This window comes from Coptis chinensis, chromosome 3 (assembly GCF_015680905.1).
Source record: "Coptis chinensis isolate HL-2020 chromosome 3, ASM1568090v1, whole genome shotgun sequence".
Classification (NCBI taxonomy): Eukaryota; Viridiplantae; Streptophyta; class Magnoliopsida; order Ranunculales; family Ranunculaceae; genus Coptis; species Coptis chinensis.
The window spans coordinates 104,638,184-104,664,033 of NC_141458.1; the positions used below are offsets into that span (position 1 = coordinate 104,638,184).

At 35.9% G+C, this 25,850-nt stretch overlaps 3 protein-coding genes across 3 annotated transcripts; 1 reads left to right on the plus strand and 2 right to left on the minus strand.

Moving 5' to 3' along the window:
- The first annotated feature begins 3,053 nt into the window (after positions 1-3,053).
- LOC147512475 (senescence-associated family protein, putative (DUF581)) lies at positions 3,054-4,959 on the plus strand. Its single transcript, XM_086595473.1, has 2 exons — positions 3,054-3,751; positions 4,600-4,959. The coding sequence occupies exons 1-2, from the start codon at positions 3,156-3,158 to the stop codon at positions 4,757-4,759; spliced, it is 756 nt and encodes a 251-aa protein (XP_086451599.1). The 5' UTR covers positions 3,054-3,155; the 3' UTR covers positions 4,760-4,959.
- Positions 4,960-8,268: 3,309 nt separating this feature from the next.
- LOC147512476 (oligouridylate-binding protein 1-like) lies at positions 8,269-14,916 on the minus strand. The gene is given in 13 exon segments (XM_086595475.1): positions 8,269-8,782; positions 10,090-10,245; positions 10,247-10,267; positions 10,612-10,697; positions 11,084-11,203; positions 11,962-11,992; positions 12,090-12,165; positions 12,285-12,372; positions 12,465-12,526; positions 12,602-12,678; positions 12,935-13,037; positions 14,045-14,106; positions 14,590-14,916. Coding segments are annotated over 13 exon segments (1,290 nt in total). The 5' UTR covers positions 14,713-14,916; the 3' UTR covers positions 8,269-8,497.
- Positions 14,917-15,508: 592 nt separating this feature from the next.
- Positions 15,509-22,644, minus strand: LOC147512477 (sterile alpha motif (SAM) domain-containing protein). Its single transcript, XM_086595474.1, has 10 exons — positions 21,531-22,644; positions 20,570-20,731; positions 19,913-20,266; positions 18,958-19,021; positions 18,446-18,663; positions 18,231-18,344; positions 17,166-17,271; positions 16,739-16,950; positions 16,126-16,229; positions 15,509-15,921 (listed from the first exon to the last, which is right to left on the minus strand). The coding sequence occupies exons 1-10, from the start codon at positions 22,257-22,259 to the stop codon at positions 15,777-15,779; spliced, it is 2,208 nt and encodes a 735-aa protein (XP_086451600.1). The 5' UTR covers positions 22,260-22,644; the 3' UTR covers positions 15,509-15,776.
- Positions 22,645-25,850: the final 3,206 nt, after the last annotated feature.

The window sequence follows — 25,850 nt, forward strand, 5'->3', positions numbered from 1 at the left end:
TCTTGCCCTTGCTTCGATACAATGGGAGTGTAACACAGGCAGAGCACATTGTTGAAAGATGGCCATACCGTGGGCAGCCAATGCTTTTTCAATCATAATAAAAGTGAGAATGAAAGTGGGGCAGGAAAATTTAATCATTTTTGGCTCATTACATATACAAAAATCAAGTGTGTTAGTTTGACAACTGTGTAGAAGAAGCCCACATAGCACTGCTGACTCAAATTGATGTGGTGTTGAAGAAGACTTGAAGACAGAAAATTTGAAGGAACTGATTGAGACGCAAGCGACTAGAAGCTGAATGAAGATGAATTATTAGTAGGTTGAATAGCGAAAGGCGTCCGTGTCTAAAACTGGTCCAACCTTTGCTGACCACTATTTGATCGTCGTGTAGTAAAAAAGTCGGACAATGAGCTTAATGCAATGTAGAAACGTTGATGCACCATATGGCACCATCACCTTAAAGGACTTGGTTTAGCAAATACAGACCTTGATGGAGTGTCATTTTTTGCCATACGCCAATAGGCTGTGCGGCAGTGGTCGGTAAAAACAAAGTTTTCGTACAAGAAAATGTATAAAAAATACTCGTTCTAAAAACTATACGGTATGGAGCCATGTATCATGTATGCCATTTGATATCACATGTTTTCCCTCTGTAGTTTGGCGATGGAATCGAAGTATCGCTTGCATTTGCATTTTAGATGGTCTCAAATTCACTAAAACTAACATTGCACATTTTACTACTAATTCCAGAATTTATCGAGTTGCAAACCTCACAATTTGAGATATATTTGCAAAGGGAATAAAAACAAGAAATAGTGAGTGTGAGTCAAATGCTGATTGAATTTGGATAGAAAATGGGTTTCGACTTTCCTCCGCAGATATGAATTTCCAATTTAACGTTAATGTTTTTAAATTTTTTGATAGGTGGTTTGGTTGTTTGCATCATATGTTCTATAGTGAATTTGGTAGTCTGAAGTCTGAACTCTCTGATTACCTACCTAAACAACCAAAGTCGATCTTCTAAAGGCCTTATTTTTAAAATTTACCAACCCAATTGGTGGGTTTCATACCAATATCCAACTACAGCAAACATCAGTTTGGTGACCATGTCTTGAAATTTTGTTAACATAAGTGAGTTATTTGGGTCCCTGACCCTTCGTCATACATATTTAGCACGTAATGTTGCTAATTGTTACTCAAATGCTGTACTTGAAATAATTATGTTGTTATATTCACAACTTTTTGCAAATTATTGAAAGCTTTTCATAATTGATGCGAATTTCAGACGCCTAGCCAAATAGGCTAATGAAATAAACAAACGTTGTTATCACGGTAAGTACTATTTTCAGAAGCTAATTGGTAGAATTGTACGTGCCTAACCAGTATATATTCCGGATTCTTAATCAACCCAACATTCGTATAAAATCACTTTTTCTTTTGGAAATATTATTTTTCGAGAATAATTCGATCATTGGTTCAAACTTACAAGAATCAACTTTTTAGTTGTGTTTTCTCTTTTTTTCGACCTCTTATATCTTCCTAAATTGTTAGAAAAATACAACTGGAAATTGAAAATATATCTTTTTTTTTTTTTCTCTTTTAGGTAAAGAAATTAAGAAAGTAATGATGTATGATAACTCAAAGACAATCCATTCAACACCTCCAATCACATAATAGTGATGATGATCATCATTTTACATGTAGGTCCAACCATGCATGTGCCATGTCTTGAATTATTTTCTTAAACTCTAGCGAGTCACTTACTCACTTAGCAGTTGGTTTGGGATCGTTTTATTTCTTTGATTCTAGACATGAACATATAACATTTAATTAGTGGAGACAAGCTGTTTTAAATAATAATTAGTTGATCGATTACATCTTGCATGTTCATATTGTTTCATTCTGATGTCTAACAAGGCTGACACAAATAAGTGTTGAAGCAATTGTTTAACTTACATGTGCCATTGGCCCATTGTTCGATTGATTCAATTTCCACTACAATGATTCATCGTCCTGGAAATTACTAGCTTGAACAACTATCAATCTATCATACTATTGCACACTAGTACTTTCGTTAGTTTCGTATAAGTTATTGATCTTCAATGTTACATATCAATATGTCATGAACTCCCATGCACACTAGCTAATTCTTTATAGGTTGATTTATTTATTTTTTCGTTAATATAGGTTGAAAATTTTCATGATAGCTTAATCGTTTTTCACGAGACGCGCGAAGAGGAGATCATACATAGAAAATTTCATTGGCATTTAACCTTCTGTTTATATTACTTTCTTATTTCAGAGTAGAGGAAGCTAAATTTTAATGACACAGTAATAGTATGGACAAACTCTGTACATATTGCACTAATGCTACTCCCTCTTCATTTGACATTTTGATAAATCTGGCTATCCATGAGCAAGGTTATCAGTAATAATATCAGCTCCCCAGCCAAAAAGAGTCATTTTATATTCATAAGCGAACTTTCATAATTTCAAACAATATTATCATTTGATAATTCGTAATATAATTGTCATATGAACTCTCATATAGTTTTCGTACGTGACGACCAACGTGTATTCCAATGGTTATATTTATTTCAATGCCCACCAGTGGGAGATTATCTCCTCTATACAACTACATAAAGAGTTCTAATGGTATATCTAATTAGAATTAGATAACTTGTAACTGAAATAAAATGTTGTTTTAACTTGCAAGTATTAAGACAGAACAAACTAAGATTATTGCCTGATATTTTGTATGTATAAGATTGTTGAGTGTAGATACCGGGGATGGGTCTCAATCATTGGAGATGGACGTCAGAATCTAATAATGACCTGACAATTACGTTTTGTAAAAGTCGTCTTGGGAATCCTTATTTTTTCTTATTAATCAGCATCATCAATTATTTTACTCATGATACTTAATACTTTGGTAGTTTTTTTGTTGATACCATCAACTCAAATACCATTTTATTAATCTTTCTTTTTGTTTTTTTATGAAACAATCATAACCATATAATTCCATATGAATCTATGGGCTTAAAAAGCAAACCAAACTTTAAGAAACTCCTCCATAAATTGTAAGAGTTCTGAACACATTTGAACAGCTCCCAAACCTCCAACTCGCTCATTTTTCTTCTCTTTCTAGTTTAGGTATGTTGGGCAAGAGAACTCGCCCAGCAACCATAGGCAAGTTTCCTGACCCTTTAATGTCTAGTGGCAGACTTGGTTATCCAGAAACCATCACAAGTCCAAAATGCTCGTTAGAGTTTAGAATTCTATCACCAAGAACCTTGAAGAATTCTGACCCAGTTGCTGGCGTCGGGTTGGGAATTGTCGCCGCTCTAGAGAAATCTAGCAGCGATGTTTTGGTGAAAACTATGGTGGATGGATCGAACTTGAGATCCAATCCAATTCCGATTAATGGTTCCACTAAAATCTATAGTAAATGTGAACAAAGTCATCCACAAGAGGTAGAATCCAGGGTAGAATGTATGGAGAGTTATACTTATGTGACTTCGCATAAACATAACAAGCCCACCACTAAGACGTACTGTGACAAAGGTGTGGAGACTGGTGCTGGACACGACAGAAATTGTCGTGAAGATATGAGATCGAGGAAAGTAGCTGTTTTCTGTGAATCCCCGCCGAGGACTTTGGAAGTGAAAACGGCCTTTCCGACCTTGGACTTCCTCAGTTCATGTTATTTGTGTAGGAAAAAGCTGCATGGAATTGATATATACATGTATAGGTACACTCTCTCTACTCTTCTAATTAACCTTTCCTTTGTAGTAAAAAATTGTTAGTTGGTGACAATTAGTTATAGTGATTGCTGTATGAACTATGAAGTACTGGAACATTAATAGAAGTCATGTCTCTAACTCAAAGTCAAATATATACACACACACCTAAAGGCCAAAAAAAATATGCATTTACACACCTAAATATAGGATATGAAATCTGATTTTGAGGATGGGGCAATCTAATATTCTATTTAGTATGGGTTGTGAGTGTATGTGTATCTATGTCTAGAGGGGTTGGGAAGAGTGGGGGAGTGGGAAATCATCAGTTTCGCGATTGTTGTTTGGTTGATTTTTGGGGAAAAGAAAAATAAGGATAGAATTTTTACATTATTTTATGGAAACAAGAAACGTTTTAATTTTTAAATGACCTTAAACATGGATCCAGGATGCTAGCCTAGTGCAACTTGCGCGCACTCGGGGTTAGGCTACCACTATTGTTACCTTCAATCCCTCGGGGAAGCTTGGGAAAAGAATTGATTTGTGTGTTCGATCTACAAATTCATAATGATTAAAACATTATAAAAACTTGATACCTCTGTTATGGTGTTCAAACCAGATCAAAGGTGACTATTTCCCAAACCATTTTATAATAATCTGCCAATCTGGTGTCTGAAAAGTACTTCTTTGAGTAATTTGTTATTTTATTTGTAGTGTATGCAGAGATAAATCAGTAATCCGTTCTACCAAAGTACTAAGTTGATCTTTATAAGCTTGCAAATGAGCCCCAGTTGATGCATGAAATGAATTCATCACAACTTTCAGTATGTATTCTAATAGCTGATGTTACTTTCTGCAGAGGAGAAAAAGCATTCTGTAGTGCAGAATGCCGGTGCAGACAAATTGCTATCGATGAGCGTAAGGAGAAATGTGGATCTGAACTTTCAAGAACTGCAGACGTTTCAAGCTCTCCATATACTAGGGACAACCTCTTCTTCACTGGTGTTATTGTTGCTTAACCTGCAGTGGTAATTCTGACTGAGGCAGTGCGCAATTTTGTGGAAAAACAAAATATACATATCAGAATTTATCGGCTGAGTTTAGAATAAGGAAATTTTGCTTGTTGATGTAAAGCCTAAAGCTTATACTGAAAAGATAAGTCGTTGACTTGGATGATCCAATTAACAGATATATGAGAATTATAATTCTAATGGAGCAATCACTTTAGAAGGTCTGTCAGTTCATATGATAAGTGAATACACGACTATCAATCTTGTTAAGGGCCCTAATTAGAATTTCCCTCCTACTAGATGGAAAATTACTCCCTACTAGATGGGAAATTAGGCTCTTCCAATACACAAAAAACAAACACGATCAACCCAATTTGATTTTTTTTTATGGTGTATTTGGGGAAAGATCCTAATTTCTCATCCAAATCCTAATTGGCTCATCTAGTGGGGGTAATACTAGTTAACCCTATATGATACTTGTAAGTTGAAACATAATTGTGATTCTTAGCTTTAACAAAACAGTACATTACTAAACAAATTGCTTGTCATACCAAACACAGCCTAATTAACACTGAACTTTTAGAAAGGAAGCAAGCAGCTTTAAAATGTTGCCAGCCGGGGAAAACTCACAAGCTAATGGCCAAGGGTCTTGGGAGAAATCAATCCTTCTAGTCCTGAAAACGGGGCAAAAACAAAACTATATACGACGCAACAATAATACCAATAATACAGGGCGCAAGGGTGATTAAAAACGTGTCTTGATTTGGTTCACCGGAAGTGCTTTAACCAATAATACAGTATTTCGGACTTGTATTCTTGTTACATTCAGTTATGCACTTTAAGGCTTTAAAACGCATGTTGCCAGTTGGTTCAACAACATGCCACAGCGAGCTTCAGTGCAATTTTAATATAGCGATCCGCTGCAACATAAATGTCATCTAAAAATCTAGAACGTCTGGAAACAAATAAAGTTTCCACGTTAATTACACATAATAATAATAATAATAATAATAATAAATTCCTCATGTAGCATAAAGTGATCAAAGGGAGCACAGAAGGTATATTTGCCGTAAACAACTGTTTTTAATAGGATTTAGCTTATAAAGAAATCTTGCAATTCTCATGTTCAGTTAAAAACTCTTCAGCTAGAGCCCACCAGCTACCCTCACTCTTACACAAATATAGCACTCTGGCAAGCTCGGTTACATTTTCTTTTCTGCCTATAGACTAAGTTAGCAAACCAACTCGAAATAATTTAGTTACTTACGCCATTTAGCATCAGAGTGAGGAGTTTGTAAGTTATGTTTGCATCAAAAAGTCTCCAAATGATAATGCTTCTCTAATGTCAGCCTTGACATTACAATAGAATATGCATTAATTTATTTTTTTATTTATTTATTTTTTAAAAAAACTTGTGTTATTCAATATAATCAAAGAAAGAGCGAGTGAAGTGATTTTGTTATTTGAGAGAAGAGTTTTATTTGTTTTTTTAAATATAAATAAAAGTTTGGGTTTTTTAATTGTGAGTTGGTTTAATGTTTTTTGTTTTTTTTAATTGTTTGTAACGAGTGGAGTAAATATTGTCAAAGAGTTTAATAAGAAATTGGGTTATCGGGAATTGTGAGTGATTATATTATTTGGCAGAGGATTTTTTTTTGTTTTTTTTTCAAGCAAATAACCCACATTAGAATTAAAATAAAAAGAAACAAATACTTACTATGTTTATCTGGTAATCTTAATTTCAAACGCACCTCCTTTATAAAAATCCAACTTTTGGAAAGTGCACAATTTCTAAAAAATACAATAAACTTGAGGCTCAAAGTTCTTGTCAGATGTTGTACCAAAAGTTTTATATATGGCGAACTACCGCACCTCAGTTAAATCCAACTGCGCATTATTCCACAAATACACAATGGATGCTGCAGATGCAATTTGTTTTAGTTTTTTATTACCTATAAAAAAAAAACAATGCTTTTGGTTTGGGTTGTGGACTCCTCTATTGTAAGCTTCGTCTTCCCCCAATTTAGCTAGAACTCTAACAATATCTTGCGAAAGATGATATGTGAAAATATCATCTTGTCTGAATATATTAGTGAGTGATTTTGTTATTTGACAGATGAGTTTTATTTGTTTTTTTAGATATAGGTAAAAGTTTGGATTTTTCAATTGTGAGTTGGTTTAGTGTTTTTTGTTTTTTTTCTATTGTAAACTTCATCTTCCCCAATTTAGCTAGAGCTCTAACAATATCTTGGGAAAGATGATATGTGAAAATATCATCATGTCTGAATATGTTTGTGAGTGATTTTGTTATTTGACAGAAGAGTTTTATTTGTTTTTTTAGATATAGATAAAAATTTGGATTTTCTAATTGTGAGTTAGTTTAGTATTTTTTGGTTTTTAAAATTGTTTATAAAGAGGAGTAAATATTGCCAAAGAGTTTAATATAAAGAGTTGGGTTATCAGGTATTGAGGGATTAATTGAAATCAGGGTTGTCTAAGCCGTTTAAATAAAATAGCTGCATCAGCTCAGTCTAAGCCAATCCAGTTTCACCGCAAGCGACTTCCATCAGCTCAGGGATACCTGAGTCCTTCAAATTAAAATTCTGTAGTACCATAACGACAACCTCATCACTCGTATCAACTTCATTGGCATCAGGGATATTCAATCCATTTAAGTCAAGAGGTCAAACGACTTCACCCTATAGTATTTCTGATTTCACCAGCGTTGTCAATTTCCATCAGATCAGGTTTCTCTGGGCCACTCCCACTCACATCAACGAAAGGAATTAGAAAAAGTAAAATTGTAAAATTTGTGAAAACAAATAAGTCTTCCTCCTCTCACTCATAAGCCATTAATACATTTTTTTTTCCTCATTACAGCTCCTTGCTGTTATTCTCATTTTTCGCTTGAGAAATTTTCAATTGGATATATTTCTACTAAACTCCTTCAACCCTTCTACAATTATGAAGAAAAAGTAATTGCAATAAGAAAAAGAAAATCAAATTTGAAACAATTTCTAGAAGAAGAAAAAGACAATTTGTTTTTTGGGCATTCTTCAAGTTCCTTCGATTTTTTTTATTTGTTGTTTCTTTTTTATTATTGGATTGAAACAGTTATTGGAATAGGACAAAAACTTTGTTAGTTATAAGATAGAGTATTTTTATGGGTGTTTCCAAGATAATAAAATACCGCTTGGGTCATTTACCTCAGGGCCGGCACTGTATAATCTTATGTTTTCCTAATATTCTTTCAATTTCTAATAGTACAATAAAAAAACACAACGTAATTTGCAACATCCAGTCATAGAAGTAAATGACTACATAGTTACAAAAGCTGTACACGTATTACTCTGGGTACGACCCAACTTAATAACGGTTCAACAGTGAGAATAACCTAGGTAAAAGATTGCTGATATTTGGTAGAGAGAGACAAACACGACCAGTTAATATTTGTCAGTCCAGAAAATATGAGAGAAATATATAGGGAGAGAGACGCCCCCCGGGGGGGGGTTTGAAAATACATGTCAAACTATTGTTCATAATAGATCCAAGGTGTCCCTAGATATGGCACCTACATAACCCACAGCAACACACCATATATCGGCAATATCCATACACATGCCAAGATCATTATGCGGCTACAAATAACAAATACGTCCTCAATAAAACAAGACATATTATAAGGCTACTAGAATATTATGGAACATACTCCGACCCGCCATAGGAGCAACTGAGCAAACCACCTTATTACTGGTAGTACATGAGATGCTGAGCTGCAGCAACATTTTGGAATCCACCATCATATATTGCCTGGCTTGCCCCAGCTGAGCCAGCCATGCCCATCGGAGCTTGCTTGAAAGCATGTTGACCCTGAGGGTGCATAAGAGCATGAGCTCCTCCCATCTTGCTCAATGCCAGCTGCCGGTCATAGGTCAAGAGGTCATTGGCTGACATACCAAATGGTGCTGCGGCGGGAGGTGGGAGAGGGGTAGAGGTGGTCCCTGGTGGAGTTGGTTTGCTACCCCATGAACACTGCAAAGAATAAAAGAAATATAGGTTGCCCAATGTTGAAACTTGAAACCAAGATTACATAAAATTAAAAGTTTACTATGAGTAAACGTAACACGTCTGGATTCAATAACACAATTACGAGTCCCATCTGAAGGATAAAAAAGTGCAGTAGAACTTGGAGCAGTTAACAATGGAACAGACCCCGTTTTGTGATTTGTCAATTCACTCTAGACTCTGTACTTAAATTGGAACAGTTAAGTGTATTTGATATCTGAACATGAGAACACTTTCTTAAAGCAATAAAAGGTACCTTATTACAATCCAAGGAACATGTCATTAAGAGTATAATACGTTATACAGTTATAGTTAGCAAAAAAAATAATAATAATAATAAAAATAATAAATGGGGGTTCTTAAGGCGGTAAACGAACTATTCAATTTCACAAGGGGTCATCCTTCTTGAAAATCAAGGAAAAGCTAAGTGACATTTTGTGTTCTTTTATTAAACAGCATCCAGACGCTGTCACGAGGATCATGGTAGCCCAATCCTCATGTACACCAAAAGTATAATTTTCCCGACTTTAAAGGTTAATCAGCCTTGAGAACAAATTCTAATATGGATATTCCATGCCTCATCAAAAATGTTACGCATGTAACAAATCAGTTCTGGATGTCCTATTCCTCTACATACATCTACTCCGCTATTTGTCCCAACACATCCGCCTTAACCATACAGTTCGGCATAAGATTAAGTGAAAGGAGCGATGTGAGGGGGTAGGAGACTTCTAAGGTACTATATCTATTGTTTAAAACACAAACAAGAAAAAACAAAGGAAAAATGAAAGAAAATATAAAAGAAAAGAAAATAAATATTAAGGTGTGGGCACACTGATGTATGAACTTGGTATCATTAATACAAGTTGCCTCTATAAGAGTGTCTCACTGACACCAACTTCCACCACCAATTATTTTAACCAATATCTACTGTGCCTCACGTAATAACACAAGGGATACTTACAAGGGGGAGGCAAGCAATCAAAGACCATAAGGCAATCATGTCATAACAATATGGAAGAAACGGATTACTTACTTATGGAGATGCCAGTTACATAGATTATCATCTTTTAAAATGATAAAAACTAAATAAATTCAACTGCAGATGATTTATTTCGGATGTAATAGCTTCAACACAAGTAACTTCTATCACAGTGTATTAGCAACGATATAAAAGTACTAAAGCACCACAGGGACTGAGAAAAGGCCGAGAACACTCAACGTCAGGAAGCAAATCATAAAGCACCAACAACAATAATTTCCTAGAAGCTCACCTTGATTGGCTTGCCACACAGATTGCGACCATTGGACATCTGAATAGCCATTGCAGCTTCTGTGTGAGTGCTATATCTCACGAAACCAAAGCCCTTGTCTCGTTGAGTTCTCGCGACCTCTTCAATCACTCCAGCACCAAGCATATGAAAAAGTGGGGTGGAGATCAAGCTGGGTAACCTGCAATCATATGGTATAGATAACCCTTGAGAAAAATAACATATCCAGAAGCTTTGCGGCTTGAGACATTTAAATAAATGACATCAGTGGCTATGTCCCTTTGAAAACAAGAAATGGTACAGGCTACTAAGCTTGCTGAAATTCTACAGAACTCTTTAGAGAGGGGGCGAGACAGGAACATTCACAGCCAAAGGTGTCTTTAATATTTTAAAAAACATCCCAGGCCTTCTTCCTAGGAAACCTAAGATACCACTAACTTTTATGACATAAACATAAATGCCAATTGGTTAGAAAAGCTGAAATAATAACAACCAAGAGGGTGAATAAGAGAGATGTCTTCTTGCCTCTGGAGCAAGATTGCCCACATAAACAGTGGTAAACTGGGGGTTGTTCTCTGGAGCATCATCATTAGCCGTCTCTTGTCCATCTTCTGCAAGAGCATGAAAGGTAAACTTGATGTTAGTTAACAAGTGAGTAGAAGGAGAAAGGGATGAGTGAGAGAGTGAGAGAGTGAGAGAGTGAGAGAGAGAGAGGAGGGGGGGCGGGCAAGTGAGTAGAAGGAGAAACGGATGAGAGTGAGAAGAGAGAGAGAGAGGGGGGGGGGGGGGCACCATACACCCTGATTATGTGCATTTAACACGAGATTCTAGTGATTAAACCTATGGGAAAACTACCATTACATATTCCTAAGAATATTGTGTTTGTTTCTTCTAAATGACAAACAGCTATGATGTTTTCATTTAACACAGACAGACCATTAATGTCAATAACCTATAACACATGTCCACATTCATTTCATTCAGAAAAAACACACACCTGAAGTTCCACTTGTCAGCTCCACCACACTTTTGGCATCTGAGTTTGACTTTTCATCCATGTTGCCGGCACCTTTTGTTGCCCAGTTACATCGTATCTGTCTACTGCCAAGCCACTTTCCTGAACAGAGACATTACAACTATATAATTAAAAGGTATTCAACTACGATCAATTGCAAGTTAAGATGAAGGGGGCAGAAAAGACTACACTAACAGCATTCACAACCAACTGACAAGCGGGTGCCATGTTGCAACTGTTATTCAAAGATTAAAAAGATTTATTAAACTAGAAGATGCATGGGATTATATATTCAAATCTCACATAAAATCAATTGCACGCGAATTTATGATAATCCTAACGAATTAATAATATATGTAATAAATGTAATTGTTGACATGCAGACTGTCTTTACTTTTAATTCGAAAAGTTGGTTTAGAAAATACAACTACAGGCGTGGCAATGTGAGATAATACGGTAAAACGGCAAGGAAAAATATGGAGGAGGTCTCTGAGTCTGGTATCAACATTTCCAACAGTGATGTCACCAATATGCGTATTGATAACAGTAACAGGAGCTTCGATAGACTGAGCATTATGTGTCAGGCCTAAGTATCAAATGCCCAAAAGATGTGTAACAAATTAAAGATAACCTACTAGACATTTCTTTCCTTTTTTTTTCTTTTACTATACGGGACAAGGAAATTTAAGCAATATAACATGTGTGAGATTAGAAAAACAAAACTATTAGGAAAAATATCCCGTTATTCTCAGATATCGGAGGAATAACCAAGATTTACTTTGTGCTAAGCAAGAGAACAAACATTAAAGAGTTAAAAGTTAAAAGTTAAAACTAAGAAGAAATTGCATAGATTCCCTTACCAGTTAAATCATTTATTGCACTTTGGGCTTCCTGTGACAAACACCAAAAGAGCATAAGTAAAATAAGAAACAGGCCCAGAATTTGACAAATTCAAATTGACATCAAAAGAAAAAAGCACTTCAATCACCTGTTGATTCCTAAAAGAAACAAACCCAAATCCTCTTGAACGCCCAGTCTTTTGGTCCCACATAACCCGTGCATCACTGCAACCATTATCAAAAAGCCAACCTCAGCAATTTATTTCCAAGTACTAACTAAACATGTGCTGAAAGCTTAACATCAATGGGGGAAACAATTTGAAGAAGTTCATTATATAACTTACGAGCAACTAGGGAAAGCAGAGAAACAGGCATACAAGGTAGCATCTGTAACCTCAGGGGCTAGATCACCAACGAATATATTAAAGTGACCTATATAACACAGTAGCAATGTCACATGGAATCATCATAGACCAATGCCAGGAAACAATTTGGGGCATATTAACATAAGTGTCGGAAAAAACCTGAAGTGTCCTCTCTCTGACCACTAGCATATGCCCAATTGACTTTGATAGGCTGCCCGAACCTGTATATTGCAGAGTAAGACACAGGATAATGAAGCAAACATCATGGAAATGATATCTAATGGCATTCAACTCACAGGTGCCTCCCGTTAAGAGTCAAAATAGCAAGTGCTGCTGATCGGCGGTCAAAGTAGTCAACAAAACCATATGAAGACTGCAGAGACAAAAGTCAGTAAGTGATAATGTCAAGGGAAAAAAATAAGAAGTCATTGAACTCCCACTCATCAAGAACAAACATGTACATTCACCGACTCAAAAGCATCTACCAAGTTTTGCATGAGGTAGATAGCAACAATTGCTGTTTTTCATTTTTACATTTATATCAATCAGTTTAAAATGGTACATCCATATTCTGATATCATACAAGTACACAACTTTGATTAAACAGATCAGTAAGTTGAAAAACTGACCTTATCTTTCCTAATAAGCTTGCATCCTTCAAGAACACCAGTACTGGCAAAAACCTCCTGAAGGAGTGGTTCTGTTACCTGTGAATGGATGTTACCCACATACCTATATATTATGGCAAAAGTATACAAAATCAGTTAACAGTTAATGAAAGCAATTTATCCAAATTGGGAAACCAAAATGGTACAAACACACCATGCATCAGTACATTTATGATATTAGATAATTTTCAATTTCAGAACAAAATATGCCAAAGCCAATTAACCTTAGCAATATGTGCCCAACTTTTCTACACAAAAGAGGGAAATGATATTCTCAAGGAAGAAACGCTTTCCAATAAACATCTTAATAAGGAAAGTGTATATGTCATGACACATCAGCTTAAACAGGGCTAGATCAGTAAATAGATACAGGGGATAAAAATGGTAACGATTAAAGAAATTGATGAAATAGAAACGACAGATTTTTCACTTAATGATTAAAAGGAGCACGTAGTACTAGGGTGATTTTAACCAGGTTAACCAATAGTAATAAGTATAGTAAATGCCAATTAGAACCCCAATTACTAAAAACCATCATATGTTTCTTGTGTCAACTAACATATCCAGAATGATTTGAAGAAGGTAATACAAATCTCGATTGGCAAAACTAGTGGCCCAGTGTGACACTCGTCGACAAGTGAAATACATAGTAAACGGTAAAATGCCACAACAAGATCAATTTACGGTTATAGAGATAACCTTAGTGCATTCTTTAAAGACCATTAGTCACATAGATAGAGCCAAATATATTTTTACAGTAATAAGCATTAATGCAAGTTGACAATGGTCCTAGAAATGCATCAAATCTATCAGAAAATACTCTGGGATAAATTCTTAACTCTTAAATAACCATTTGGGCTCTTAATTGTAAAAGAAAAACTACGGAAGATCTTAAAAACAGTAAAGAGGGTATTGACCATAGTTCACAGAATTGTAGCATGGTCCCAAAGAACCAATACAAAAATGGATCCATACATGCCTTCTGCTTAAGCATCTAAGTATGTGATCACATGAAGAAAAGAAACAAAAAAAAAAATTAAAAAGAAAAGAAAGTGTCCCAACAACACTCACACACTGCGGCATGTACTTGAATCAAAACCAGGAGGCAGATTTCCACTTGGAATCGGCTCTATCTGCAAAAGGAAAATGTAAAAAAACAAAGAAAAAAAAAACTAGCCCCTAGAAATCTACCCGTACAAAGAACACAAATAAAACAGAAAAATGAGTAAAATTTGTTTTACGCGTGCAAAATTAACAAACAACAGAAAACATTTCTACAACAAAGGACAAAACACACATTCCTCAGTAAATTTCAATAGAGAATAGGTGTTGCATTCCAAATCGAACAAAAACGATTCAAGGGTTTAATCACATTGCATAATATCACTTCTTAAGTCCTAACCTCTCAGTTCATCTCCCTACTGTTTTAATATACATCAATTTCTTAAATGGTAATAATAATAATAAATTTACTTTAACAATTAAAAAGGGCACGTGTGATATTAACAAAAACTAATTTAACCAGGCAAGGTATAAAAATCACAACTTTTCAAACAGAAGAAACCCTAGGGGTATATATAGACACAAATAGATCAAATCAAATGATAAAGATTTACCTGAGGAGGAGCTAAGAGACCAGGGTGATAAAGAGATTGTTGTTGCTGTTGTTGAAGAATGGCTTGTTGCATCAAAGCTTGTTGTTGTTGTTGCTGCTGCTGTTTTAGCCTTTGTTGTTGCATTTTGATTGGTTTAATTATTTATACAGATGGGAATATTAGGAAAGAAGAAAAGATAAAAAAGAAAAAAGAAAAATAAAAAAGAAGAAAGCCCTCGAAGATGAGGGGGAAGAAATTAAAAAAAAAAAAAAAAAAAATGAAAAAGAAAGAGCGAAAAAAAGGACGAGAGTTTATTAATGCAGAGAAGCCTTCTCAAAACTTAAAGGGAAAATGTGGTGTTGGAAAACATGGGTGATTTATAGATGTACGAATACGAATCTAATAATGCTCAGTTCAATCGTATGCTCCCCGTGCAACTAGACTTTATCTTACACCCGTATTGTACAGTACTGCCAAAAGATCTAGTTATAGATCCCAATCAAAGGTACAAGGGATTGATATCCACAAGTTTCTTGTCTTTTAGTTTTTACCAGTGTTTGCCCCTTCAAGGGTAGCACAAATGTTTTCTTTCACAACACTCCATACTCCAGAAGAAGGATAGTGGACGCACTCACACATGCACGATACCTCACCAAAAAGGACACTTGTTCTATTATCAAGATCCAATTATCTAACAGATATTACAAAAGTTAGTGTCTTCAGTGAGGTGGCTTGCATGCAAACTTGCAAGCCAGTAAGTAAAAGTTCTTCTTTCCAAAAAAGTGCAGAGAACAACTTCTTTAATTAGCAGTATTTATGTGTATAGCTGCTACTCCAAAGGAAGTCGAAAACTCACATTATGTGCAAGTTAAGAGAATGAAATAGATTTTGCTGGTGTAATAATGAGCATTCCTTATAAATTTGAGGAATCAGTTGACAATGTGTTCAATAATACCTGAAATATATCATTTATGATAGAAGGCATAGCATTATAGCACCCTTCAAGAAGGATGTCAGTATGTCACCTTACTAATTGTCAAAGGCTCCAAAAGGAAAGAACTTGCATAATTACATCTTGTCAAAATAACTTACAACAGCAACATGGTAGGTCCCGCTTAAGTTTTTAAGAGGACTGTAATTAATGATCTACACATACAGGGCCCTGTCGTATAAATAGTTTGGAGAATTGCTTCCGTACTAATCTCAAGTCAAGACTTTAGGAAGCCAATCATGGTATCAACAGACTCTGGACCATCGTTATTCACACTTGGTATTATGTTCTCAGGAGATATGAACTGAACAAATTCTTGTAGTTCAGTAAAGCTGCAGTGCTCGCTGTAAGGAACTTCATACCTGGAAATAGGAAGAAAAGTCTTATTAGTGAAAATGACTTGCTACACTAATTCAGCAGTAAGAGATTGTGTTTGCTTCCTTTATGCGCAGATCCATTACAAAGCAGCAAAGCTTGTCGAATTACTTTTCAAGTTGTTTAGTTTGACAAATGGATACATGACAAAAGTGTGTTCGCTAATACAAATGACAAAAACTAAGAAGTACCTTATGAGCGTACCCTGCTTCCACCTTCTCCCTTGAGACTTCTTCTTTCCTTTACCAAAAGTCCACCCAGTAGGAGAAAACGCAACAATAGAATTGAAACGGCCCTAACAAAACACAAACACGTTTTATAATGATTACCACAATTATCTACACCCTATCTCTGACAAAAAACACACAGGATCAAGAATAACGAGACATTTTGACTCCGTTAATTTTAAATTGTTCTCAGTATAATTGAGCTAGAAGCCTAAAACAGGAATGTTTTGAACTAGAATAGGGATGTCCAAGTAATTGACACATGTTTCTACCTCTAAAATCATATACAAAAGAACACAAACAAAGGTAAGACTTTGCAGTCTCGAATTGCAGCAACGTTTTTCCTGAGTTTCCATCCTACAGCATTCGCAGTAGAACTTTATGGTGGAAACACCTATCAACTACTTGAGACATCACCTGTTCTAGTTCAAATCTACCATATGAAATATTTAAAGGTAAACAAGCAAAGCTTTGAATCATCAGCATATGTACTGTGAACTTATACAACTCAGTTTTTTCTGGACTAATTCAGATTTTCAACATCTTAAAAAGAACAAATACAATTTAGATGTCTCACCAAGTATTGATTAGATATGTGTTTCATCCGTTTGAAACTTGCAATCGTCCACAAGGGCACAACATGAATGTGGCTCTCCTTTTCATTTGATGTAAACCATTTCATGTCTTCCTCAGGAAACTCCAAGCATCTTAAAGTATGCAGTTTTGCGGCGCCAACGTATACCTTCTTCCTCAAGCATCGGGCAACTTCAAGGAACAACCGTTCTTTACCTGTAATACAACACCAAATGCTGCATCAGTGACACATGGAAGTGATAAGCAGAAAGAAATCCTAATGGACATTCAGCAATTCAGTAATAGTAAACTGTGAAGTTCGGTAGCGTCCTCCCAGCACTGTACAATTACTAGAAAGCATTATTTGAACAAAAGAAAAATGTCACATTATCTTACCAAAGGAAGCGTGGGAGAAATGAGAGAAAGATTACCAATTGTGTAGCTACCAATCAGAACAAGTGTTTTTGGGTTGAAATCTTCAGCTTGTATAGCCTCAATGACAAATTGAATTACAGCTTCTTGTTTTGGGAAGTCATACTGCATACAGTCATATACTTGGATCAAAAATATTTAACACGTTTGAAACTTACACTGAGATGATGCATTAAAGACAAGAAGTATTTCAAACATAAAAGTGCTCATTGGAAAAATCAAATTAGTAAGATATAAAAGAAGATAAAATCCCCATTTTTTCTATGCTGCTTCATCCTGGTCCTTGAATAAAGGCTACAACAACATTAACATCCTTCAACCGTCATCATAAACCACCCTAAATACTCAGTTGATTCATTTGCTACAAGTTTTTAGTAGAAGAAGGTTCAAATGAGACATATTTTACAATTTAGTACACTGTAAGACCTAACTTCAGCAATGAGATTAAGAACATTGTTTTCATCAAATTACTTGGTTTTACTGGATTTGAAGCAAAAATGGGCTAAACTGGCCAGCTTGACAGAAACTTTTGCCTTACATATATCCAAAGCAGGTTTGATTTTATTTCTCATTGAATGGTATTTGGAGCTTGAGTGTAAGGCATGATTGATAGGACCCATGGGCTTCACCAAAGTACTGACCAATAGTGCTGATCTATTACTGCATTCACTTTGTTTGTAACAAGTTAGGCATGCAAAAGGAGTGAGAATAGCTTAAACTTGGCAAATCACAATGTGTGGCAGTTAAGCAGTGGCGGAGCCAGGACTTTGATCCAGGGGGGGCCTAGTGCAAAAAGGTTGGGCCTGACTATTTTTTTAAGAGATTATTTGGTTAACATACTGCCTTAATTTGCACTGTGATCATGTTACTAATGATCCAGCAGTATTGAACTGGTCATGTTGTTGCTCTGTTAGTACAACTACTTCATTTTTTGTCATAATTTCAGGGGGGGCCTGCACATAGCTCCGCCACTGCAGTTAAGGCATGATTTAGCCAAGCCTTGCTCATGCTTGTTTCTAATTATGTACTTTGCAGCATTAAGGGATGCAACCACTTCCAAGTACCTGAGGGTTGCAGTATGTAGTATCAAGAATTAGTGTCTGGACAGCACAAGATTGCAGAGTAAGAACTTTTGCCATTTCCTCACTGAATCGGAAATCTCCTGTGTGTAAAACCACCTACAACCACAGAAGAGACTCAGGATCTATTTCACAAAGATAGAAAAAGACAAGAAGTAGAATAGCAATAGCATCCTATCAAGTGAAGAATTGGGACACACCTTACCATTAGGTGGTTCAAATAGAATAATGATGGCACCTGGGCAGTGATTTGCATCCAAGCATGTTACTTCAATCCCTGCAACATTAATTTTCTGGTTGAGGGGTACGACTTGCAGTCTGTCCCAAGGAATTCCAATCTTCATATTTACAAGCCTTGCAGTAATTAATGAGCAATAGATCTTCCCATGGCAGAAGCTCCTTGTAAGGCCCTGGTAATCTGCCAACATAACCTGCCATAAGTTAAAGAAGAACAAAACGTAGCACATTTAACTCTGATAAATATGCATAGAAAAACATCTAACATATCTTTTATGGTGTTTTGCATCCACGAAACAAACAAACAGAAACAGACACACAGTACATTGTCAGAGTTTGTGGGTCCAATAGGGAGATGATAAAAAACCGACTTTCAAGTATGATACATTTTGAACAAAGAGAAGTAAACAATATTGCTCAATCATTAAGTTCTGAATCAACAGAAATAAGCAATTAATAAGATGGTTTAACTTACGATCTATGTGGAAGTGAGTTAGAAACCAATGGGAACAATCTCCTCTTAAATAGCGGAAAGCATCCTGAAATGGAAACCAGAAACTTACTGAAAAAGATGTTTATTTCAGTTAAATCAGATAACTGTATGGATGAAAAATAGTCGTTAGGTCATCCATAATCCAACATTACAACAGTCATACAACTACAACAAGTATCCTAGATGCACCAAAGAAATAAATATATTGTCATAAACTGAGTGGATACTCTAGTTTTTCCCGAAAAGTAAAACAAAGAAAAATAGTAGAAATTAATTAAGAGCCATCAAACGAAAATCATTTCACATATATCAACTAATATTACTTCCATGAGACCAAAGAATTATTCAAAGGTTACTTAACTCAAGGGTTTATCCTTTTCTCTTTTATTTTGCAGATCGAAACAGTTTTATGGTAGAATTGAACTTCATAGCGTTCTCATTGTGTAAGGTGAGGCGTCCGGCATCCGCAGTAGTCAGTGTTAAGTCTTCGCTCAGGGGCATAACTCAACTGTTAAAATCATTTGCACCTTATATGGACCATTTAACGGCAACTACTTCATAGAAATAACATTGTACAATACTATTACCCTATACTGAAGTATTGGACATTTTATATGGTAGGTATTGGACTCGGTCTCCTGAATGGTTTGATACATGGATGCATCCTGAGAGGCGCACCACAATAAACTTCCAGGTTAAAATGCAACTGCAGATGCATCTAGCAAAAAGCAGCACCAATAATAGGATTTGCACTGCGGAACTTTACATATGGCGTAAGGTAATGTGTTCATGATGATAATTGATAAGGGAGTGAACATCGCCACCCAATGAACACATAAATAAAAGATAAAAAAAGTCCTGGTTAAGAGACATAAAAAAAACACATAAAGCCAATATGTAAAGCATGCGAAAAATCAAATGAAAGGGGGCGTTGTACCACTCGGAAGGGTGTTCCTTGTATGCAACACCATGGAGGGATGTCTTTGGTTTTTCCCTTCCTCGCACTGTTTCTGGAGGTATCCCCTCTTAAGGTAGAACCTTTATTCTTTCTCTCTAATTTATGTTCTTGTAAAGATTGTGGACGTTCTCTTTTTCTATCAACAATACATGAACCCGGAAAATACTCTGTAATTAACTTATTCCCTAGTAACTTCGTGTTCTCATCACTGCTAACTTTAGATGCATCTCCATTCCTGTGATTTGCATGTGTACTGCCTTTTCGAAGCTCATTAAGAGCATTGATGATCTTCTTCCTGGGACCAAGTGCTGTTACTCCAATACTTAACAGATCCTGCACATATATATCTAATATGTAAGATCTGGTCATATAGGGATTAAAGATTGCCAATATAACTCAAAAGAAATCTACAAATACAGCAGTACAGCACCAATAAATTCTGCAAAAACTAAACATACAGGTAGCAGATATAAGTTTGCAATAGACAGACGCATTTGCAGACTACGATGTGCACATGATAATTTGATAGGCTTGGGTATGTATTTCAAGTAAATGGAAAAAGCAAGTTCATAAAGATCAAGGAATACAAATAGGTGTAGTCGTAAAGATAAAGGACAGGTAGGTGATGAAGCAAACCTCTTCTGTAAGCCATTGCAGTGTTTCCCAATCAACCTCTTCCTTAACAAATGATTCTTCGTATCTTGATAAACCAAGACCACGTAGCCACTGAAGAACAGCGGACACATCAGCAACTCGTTGAGGAGATCTTGGTCGTGTGTCATTGGTAGAAGGATCAACCTGCAAAACACAATCCCAATATCACCGTGGGAATCTTAAATAGAGGATGCTTTCTATTATATAAAAACAATTTACCATACATCCTGCAGACGAAAATGTTCTGTTAAAAGTTCAACAATGCACTTTTCCTAGGAAGTAGGAACAAACATTATTACTGAGATTTGGAAATTTAAGTACTGAAACTAACCAATTTTAAACTCATAACCTTATTCTTTACCATAACATTTTTCAAAATTTGAACCATATAAAAAATTCAAAACTAAAGGTAATGGGATTTTTATGGATGCAGTGGAACTTGAAGAAAACGGGATCTGCATTTTCCTTTGAAGAATAAGCTTTTACTCCTTAAAATATAATTAGTACTTACCGTTAGAAACGCATGTTTCTGAAAGGAGAGTTTTGATTCAGTTAACAATTGTATCTAACTTATGGATTTCAGAAGCTTCTTCTTGTTCTACAATGACATTGCATATAAATACTTGCAGCGTTGGAACTCGGAAAGATTTTCAACATACTTATTAGAAGAAGAAGACTCCGTATATTTAAGACATAGGAGTTTAAATGCCAAGAAATTCTCCAACCCTACTTTGTTATTTGGTTTATCTGACATGATTGATGATGTTAAAGGTGAAATCCACGTCAAAAGATTGCCTACGAAATCAACAACTATTAAAATTTACTTTTAACTAGTGCACACACATCCCAGGACAGCTTATAGGATTTGTATTTTAAAACAGTAAACGCTTGCACGCATCGTTCTTGTCCAAAAGCAAGGAAAAAGATAATGTGTGATGATTACCTTGTGAAGATCGTTTTTGTCAAGACATTCATTGGTATGAACATGTCTTAGTTCTTCACTCATATCCGATATGTCAATTCCACATAAAGGACATTCAACCAAGCCATCAACTAAACCATTTCCTTCCGGAAACTCATCCCCTCGCTCCAAACACAATTCTATCAAATCATTAAGCTGCGTACCCGCCTCAAAATCCTCATTAACATTATAGCTGTTTCCTCTTCTTGATGCTAACAACCTAGACTCTATTGAATTCGACACGTACCCCTTCTTGGATTCAAACTCACCTTTGTCATTACACTCAAATAAAACACGCTCAGTAAAACAAGTAGTATTATTTTCACAACTCACTTCGGGCGATTGCAATGCAAGTGAAGAAAACACGTGATTTTCCTCATTAAAACCATAAGTATCATTATTATCAAGTAGAGGACAATCAATTCTGCTAGATTCCAATAACCTAGACTCTAATTCAAACTGAGAACAAACCACATCCTCAAAACTAAACATTGTACCCACCTCAAATGAGCTGTTTTGAATGTTTTCCTTCCCAATAGGAACGGACAGCTTTGACTTGTTTTTTAATTTGATAGAATTGGAGGGTTTTAAGGGTTTGGAATTAGGGTTTTTTTGGAGAGAGGAAGAAATGAGTTGAGTAGGGTTTTGAAAATCGTCGTCATCGTCTGAGATTGGGAGTGTTGATTGAGTTGGTCTCGATTTTGAAGGCATGATTGAATTTTGGAATTAATTGAAGTTTTGGACTTTTGGGAAATGGAGGGAGAGATTTGAAATCAAGAAAATGGGTTGAGCTGATTGTGGGCTGGACTCAGAGTTAAAAAATGGGCTTCGAGCGTTGGGCTCTTTAATCAGACACGGGAAAGTTGTGGGATTTGCCAGAGTTTGAATCGCTGTTTTGGCATGGTTATCTCTATATCAATGAGAAAACGACTTGCATATAGAGTTCTAGCCATGTGAATAATAGTTTCAACCGCCTAAGCTCATCAGCTTCTTTAGTGCTCCCAACTTTAAAGGTTAAGTTCCAAATCTGCGGCAACTGACTTTCATCTATATCCCAAGCTATCATTGTAGCTACTCCTATTCCAGCCTCTCCCCCATTCCTTGTCAAAAGAGGCGTCAAATCTTATACTAATGTAACAGAAGTGATGAGTCCGTCAAATCTTATTTTATTTCTTTTTCTGTTTTGTATGCTTCCAAACATTTCTTTCTATTACATAGCCACTAGCTGCTGCTCCTTAATATGTTCTCTTTGTTGAATATATATCAAACAGAATCTAATGTCCATATCTATTTCTAAAAAACCAAACAAATGAATTGAAAGAATTGAAAAAAGGCAAAAATGTCATTTTGTTTTGCTAAAGAAAAAACCCCTTTTTCTTCTTCGCAGCTTTTTCACCAAAAAATAACTCGTTCTTCTTCTCGAAGCTCTCGCTTGAACTTGTACATGAAAGAACAAAAATTAAGTAGGTTTATTTATTTTTATTTTTTTGACTTTCTCTTTATTAATCTTTTGGTATCAATTTTCAATGATCATAAACACTAGAAATAAATGTTTAAAAGTAACATTGAGTGGTATTGTGCATCTATAAGAGCTCAAAAACATGGTGTGCTATCACAAACAGGAACTATAGGATTGTGGGGCCCAAGGCAAATTATTAAAAAACTAAATAACCTATTCAAAAAATATTTTAAATGCCTAATAAGCATCCAAAAATTTATTTGTCCTATTCTAATTTGCTCGATCATTTGATATATAGTAGATAACCCCGGACCCAACCGAATGGGGCCTTATTATTGAGTTAGCTTGGTTAGCTTTGCCCCCAAGAAAGTCCGAAAACAAAACAACCGCACCGTCCATTGCTCGATCCTTGGTTACAAGAGTTTAAGGAAAGTCCCAACAATACTAGCTTAAGGAAATAATACTAGTCGACCAGTTGGGTGGACAAGTGTAGACTATGGCAGAAAGGCAAGAGAATCAGGAGTTTGGGGATTTTGGGGTAGGAGAGTGATTTGGGAATTCAATGAAAGAGTTCATCCAGGAACCATATTCCTATTCAATAGAAGAAGTTGTTCGACCTTTTTATTTATTGGACTACTCTTACCTCTAGACCGGACCTCCCATCAGACTTTGAAAATGGAACAACCTCGATCTCAAAGAAGAGGAAACGGAAGCAACCTTTCCAAAAGCTGCTGGAGACCGACGACAGGAAGAGAAAAGTCAAATTTGGAGAGGTAACTCCAATTAGATGGGCAAAGAGTTGAAAGGGGCAGTGTAACACAATAGAGTTTGTGGAGTGTGTCAGAAAGTCACGTCCCATTTAAATACTTAGAAAAAAAATCGTGTCCTTGATGAACTGATTGTATGTTTTTTCTAAGTTGTACTCGTCTCCATTTCTGTATTTAATTATTTGTTTTTTTTTTGTACCAGAAATGACTTTGAATGGAGCTTCCAATGTTCCCGATTCAGTACTAGTGGATTCTTCTCCAATTGAAGCCACAAACGAAGACATACAATTGTTAGAAGCACCGTGATGTAGGGATGTCGTTTTTAACAGTTTCGAGGAAGCGAAAAAATACTACAAAAGAGTATGGTCGACAACAGGGATTTGAAACACGTGTTAGGAGTGCAGTTAAGAGACAATCACATATGGACATACCTTCTAGTGGTCTCTTGGTTTGTTCACGTGAGGGGATTCATAACAAGAAAGAAGATGTGTCTATTGGAGTGTTAAGAACATCAAGAAACACTTCAACTGTCAGGTGTGATTGTAGAGCAAGAATAAGACTGTCAAAGAAAAAACTCGACAATATATACACAGTTACATTGGTTGAAAACAACCATAGTCATGGTCTGGTTTCTCCGTACAAGAGGGATTCAATGAGGTCGAATAAATCTATGCCAGAAGCAGCAAAGAACCTGACAGAGATTTTTGATAATGAAGGTTTACCAGTGGCAAAAGTTGCATCAGTTTTCTCTGGGGATGCAATTGGGCTTACTTCAAAGATGTGTCAAAATCATTCTGCCACAAGAAAGAAACCAAAAGAAAATGACGCGACGGCTGTATTTGATTACTTTAAGCAAAAGAGCGCAGAAAATCTTTAATTTTACTACGTTGTTCAACTAGATCCAAGTGGTACCACAGTTAATTTTTTTTTGGATTGAAGGACGGTCTCAGGTGCAGTACGAATACTTTGGAGACGTTGTATATTTCGATACAACTAACTTACCGGACTAATATTTATGAAATGCCTTTTGCTCCTTTTACTAGTGTCAACCACCATTTGCAATCCATTCAATTTGGGTGTGCATTATTGCTTGATGAGACTGAGGAAACATTTATGTGGTTATTTCAGACATGGCTTGCAGCTATGGGTGGTTGCCCTCCAACTTCGATTCTCACTGATCAAGACAGGGCGATTGCTAAGGTATTCCCCTCTACACGACATCGTCATTGTTTTTGGCATTTTTCAGAGAAGTTGGGGCATGTCTACCATAAAAACAACACCTTTGCTACAGAGCTAAATTTTGTTCTTAAATCCTATAAGATAGATGATTGTGAAAGCAAGTGGCCTGCACTGATGTCAAAGTACAATTTGGTGGAGCATATATAGTTGGTTGAATGAAATGTATGAGTTAAGAAGAAATTGGGTTCGAGTTTATCACTTAGACACCTTATTTGCTGGAATGAACACAACTGGACGGAGTGAATCAATGAACTCTTATTATAATAACTTTGTTAGTTCGACGGCTACTCTCATGCAGTTTGTTCATGGTAATGAAAGAAGTTTGAGATTAATTGCCAAGCATGAAAGAGACTTTGATTACAACATTGAACATAAATGTCGCAATGTGGGTAGAAACGAGTTCCTTTTGAAGCATCTTTGGCAAAATGTACGCGATAAATGTTTTTAATAAATTTAAGTCTCGGTGGAAAAAGCAAGAAACCACGCACTACAAAGTTGTTGAAGAGCAGATTGACAACAATGGAACTGGAATTTATTTCTTGAAATCAAGAAAGCCTTATAATACCAATGTTTGGAAAGTGAGTTTTGATAGAACAACCCTGGAGGCTACGTGTGAATGTAAGTATTTCAAGTTTATGGGTATACCTTGTGCTCATCTTTTGAAGATTTTTCTGCGGTATGATGTCGAAGAGATTTCATCTCACTTTATTTTGAAGAGGTGGACGCAAAAGGCAAACACTTACATGGTCGTGTTTGATGGTGGATTAGTGAACGGTCATGGAAATCAGGAGGCTTTAAGAGTTTCCCATTGCATTAAGGTTGCTACTCAATTGGCAT